This window comes from Lathyrus oleraceus, chromosome 1 (genome assembly GCF_024323335.1).
Source record: "Lathyrus oleraceus cultivar Zhongwan6 chromosome 1, CAAS_Psat_ZW6_1.0, whole genome shotgun sequence".
Taxonomy (NCBI): domain Eukaryota; kingdom Viridiplantae; phylum Streptophyta; class Magnoliopsida; order Fabales; family Fabaceae; genus Lathyrus; species Lathyrus oleraceus.
The window spans coordinates 97075235-97078507 of NC_066579.1; the positions used below are offsets into that span (position 1 = coordinate 97075235).

Sequence of the window (3273 nt, forward strand, 5' to 3'; positions counted from 1 at the left end):
GTCAGTGCTCCCCATTGCCTTGAGCTTTTCCTCGATAGCTTTTACCTTCCTCTCCACCTTGTTGGTTGTGGAACCAAAGGCGTCATCTTGAGAAGCGTCCCTTGGGCTGAAGAATGCATCAAGTTGGTCGTCTGTCTCAGGAGCATGAGGACGAGGATTGTCGTTTGGAACACCGCCGGGTGCATTAATGTTAATTGGAGGAGCAGCTTGAGGAAATGGAGTCGGATTCTCGACCGTTTGAGGGGTAGGAGGATTGGTAGTACTGGCACGTTGATTCATTTCTTCTTGCATTTTTTCCATAACCTCCTGGCCTCTTGCGACTGCTTGAATAGTCTCCATCAATTGCCGCATTTGGGACCGCATTTGGGATACTTCTTCCTGAAGGACAACTTGGTTCTCTTGAAGTTGCTCCATGACAGTTTGTCGACGTCCTCGTGTATCGTATCGAAAAGTCAGCTTTGGAGAGTGGTTCTGGAAGGAAAAAAGGATGGATGGATGAGTTTTTTATGTTTTTGTGTTTCGAAAGATGCATATGATGCATGAATTTTTTTCTTGTTAAAGCAAAGCTCTTTTTAGTTATTCATGTTTATTCATTACAAAAAACTACTTGACGATTCTCGTTCACAATCATGAAATAGGAAAACACAATAGAGAAAAATCGCAAATTTCATTCATCCTTTGAAGGGAAAATAGACAACAATACATAGAAGTTGCAAAACACAAGTAATGGAAGCAAATAAACCAACTAGATATCCACCCTAAAAGTGACCCCTTGAGACTTGTGGAGAGCCTCAATGTCGGTGATGAGTTCGGCCATTGTTCTTTTGCAGAACTTGACGAAGTGGTAGACCTCTTTTGGGGTATTATCTGGGCACATGATCAGATCTGCCTCCTTCAACTTGTCGGGAAAGTCTTGAAGGGCACAGTTGGTTAATACTGTCATGTTGGTGTACTTGTCCCTCCATTCTTCGTAAAGGAGTTGGAGATTATGGATGATTTCGTCCCTTTGAACAATGGCATTTTCGAATTCATAACAACACTCCTCCCAATGTCTACAGTTGTTTTGAAATTCTACATAGGCTTGGTCATAGATTCCCCTCTTCAAGTTCTTGATTTTCTCGCAAGCTCGTCCAAGGTTGAACTGCTCACGCATGAAGCTTCGATGAGTCTTTTCTTTCTCTAGTTGCTCCTTAGTTCAAGAATCTGGGCCTCGTAATCTTCCCTCGCTTCTTTCTTCATGGCATTAGACCTCTCGACAGTATTTTCAAGATCCTTGATGATTCGGGATGCTCAATCCAACTCCTCGTTGCGGAAATCTAGCTTAGAATTAGCTCCTTGTAAAGATCCACCAACCCAAACTCTTTGTCCCTCGGCTAATCGGAGCCTTTTCTTGCTATCTTCAAATTTTTCACAGACTTGCTTACCCTTATCCTCCAAGACATGGTTACGTTCCTTGGCGTGATTAGGTTCGACTCGTAGTTGAGTGTTTTCCAACTCGAGCTCTTTGATTTGGCTGGTAAGTTTGTCCATGTCCTCTTGTAGGATAGGCTCGGGCTCAGGCATCAACGGGAATGAAGAAGGATCAAATAGAAACAACATCTTAACCACCCTAGCCCTCTCTTTTACCCACACATAGTAGGGTTCCTTGGCTAGGATATTTTTCTTGCCCCATTCATGGCTAATACGGATTATGCTTGTCCAAGCTTTTCTCACTCTTTTCACGTTCGAATCAAGCGGATCCATGGTATTGATGACAAATGGAATGAAATCTCTTTCCTCGGGGGGACTTGTCATGGCGTACCCTAGTTGCCTCTTGAGTATAGCAGGGTTGTAGTTGATGCAACCTTGTGTTCCTATCAAGGGTACGTTAGAGAACTCTCCACATCTTGCGATGACATCCTTTATATCCCATTCCCTCTTGTACCATATAATTGAGTTGGCAAAGAGAGATGCGAACCTTTGCGGCCATGTCAGTTTATTTTCGGCGAAGGGTCCACTTTGAGGCATACGGGCCCTCATCCAAAGATGTAGCATAGGAGCGCAACAAAGGAAAGTACCTCCTTTCTTCTCATGTCTTGTATGTAAGGTATGGTAGAAATCGGAAAGTAAAAAAGGCACCGGATTTTTTGTTAAAAAGACTTCAACTGCTAATTGATCCACAAACTTGTCCAGATTTGGGAAGAGGATAATTCCATGAATCAAAAGTGCCAAAGTTGCATTGCAAAAGTCGGGTCTTCCTTCTTTAATCATTTCCCAAGCATGGGCTTCTAGGAACTTTTGAGTTAAACCTTTGAGGGATCCTTTAACCCCCCAATTGTCCACTAACTTGTTGGTGTTGACACCCAAGATGAGTGAGAGCTCGGGCAAACAGAATCCTTCTTCCAATTTCGGGAAAGGGTTGTATTCCTTGATTGGTCGATTGAGGAGTCTCTCGAGGTCTTCCAAGGTTGGAGAGATTTGGAAGTCGGGGAAAGTGACGCATCTTAAAGGGACGTCATAGTATTGGGACATTGTAGTGATAGCACAATAGTCAACCTTCTCGGTTAGAGCTACGACCTTTGAACAGAGGACCTTTAATGACCTGATGTCAGGGCTCTTGAAGCGGAAAAAAGAAGTGCTTTTCTTTGTTGAAGTATCCATGATTGTGTCGGAAAATAGTCTTGTAATTTTGCGTTTGAACAAACGAAAGATTTTAAGAGCTTTGCTTATTATTTTGATGATGAATGAATGTATGAATGAATGATTGGTTTATTATTTCCACAGGTTTTTAGGCATGGGTTCGTGGTTTTGGACCATCGTGATGAAGCATGGAGTTAATAATGACTGCTTAGTAAACCAAGGTTCTCGCTTTGTGTGATCTAAGGCTTTTGGAAAATTGGGTGTAAGACACTGCCCCTAGAGTTATGGACTTCCTTGACTGTCAGCCGCTTATGTCAATTTACTTGCCAGGCGACTGCTCCATCAAAGTCATCTACTCTAAGTGAGATCTTCGTATCGACCCTTACGAGGAAGGCACCTCGATGGCCTATACTACACGACCATCAGTCTAGGCTAGCCATAGTTTTAAAGGTTCTAAAAGGGGTCTTAGGGTCATTGACTCTAGTAAAAGAAAATATGCTTATGCCGAAAGCACGACGGTCATCAATCCCCTTAAGAGAATCTACCACTAAGTGAGGTTCTCGTACGACCCTAACGAGGAAGGAACCTCGCGGATCAATACTACTCAACCTCTCCTATCTCAAGCAAACTCTCAGACTCGGGTGGGGAGTCCTT

At 43.2% G+C, this 3273-nt stretch overlaps 1 protein-coding gene across 1 annotated transcript; it reads right to left on the minus strand.

Moving 5' to 3' along the window:
* Positions 1 to 1290: 1290 nt before the first annotated feature.
* LOC127093559 (uncharacterized) lies at positions 1291 to 2511 on the minus strand. Its single transcript, XM_051032507.1, has one exon. The coding sequence runs from the start codon at positions 2509 to 2511 to the stop codon at positions 1291 to 1293; it is 1221 nt and encodes a 406-aa protein (XP_050888464.1).
* Positions 2512 to 3273: the final 762 nt, after the last annotated feature.

Excerpts from the sequence above, each read along its gene's own strand:
- LOC127093559 (XM_051032507.1), bottom strand. The coding sequence starts at position 2,511 with ATGTCCCAATACTATGACGTCCCTTTAAGATGCGTCACTTTCCCCGAC.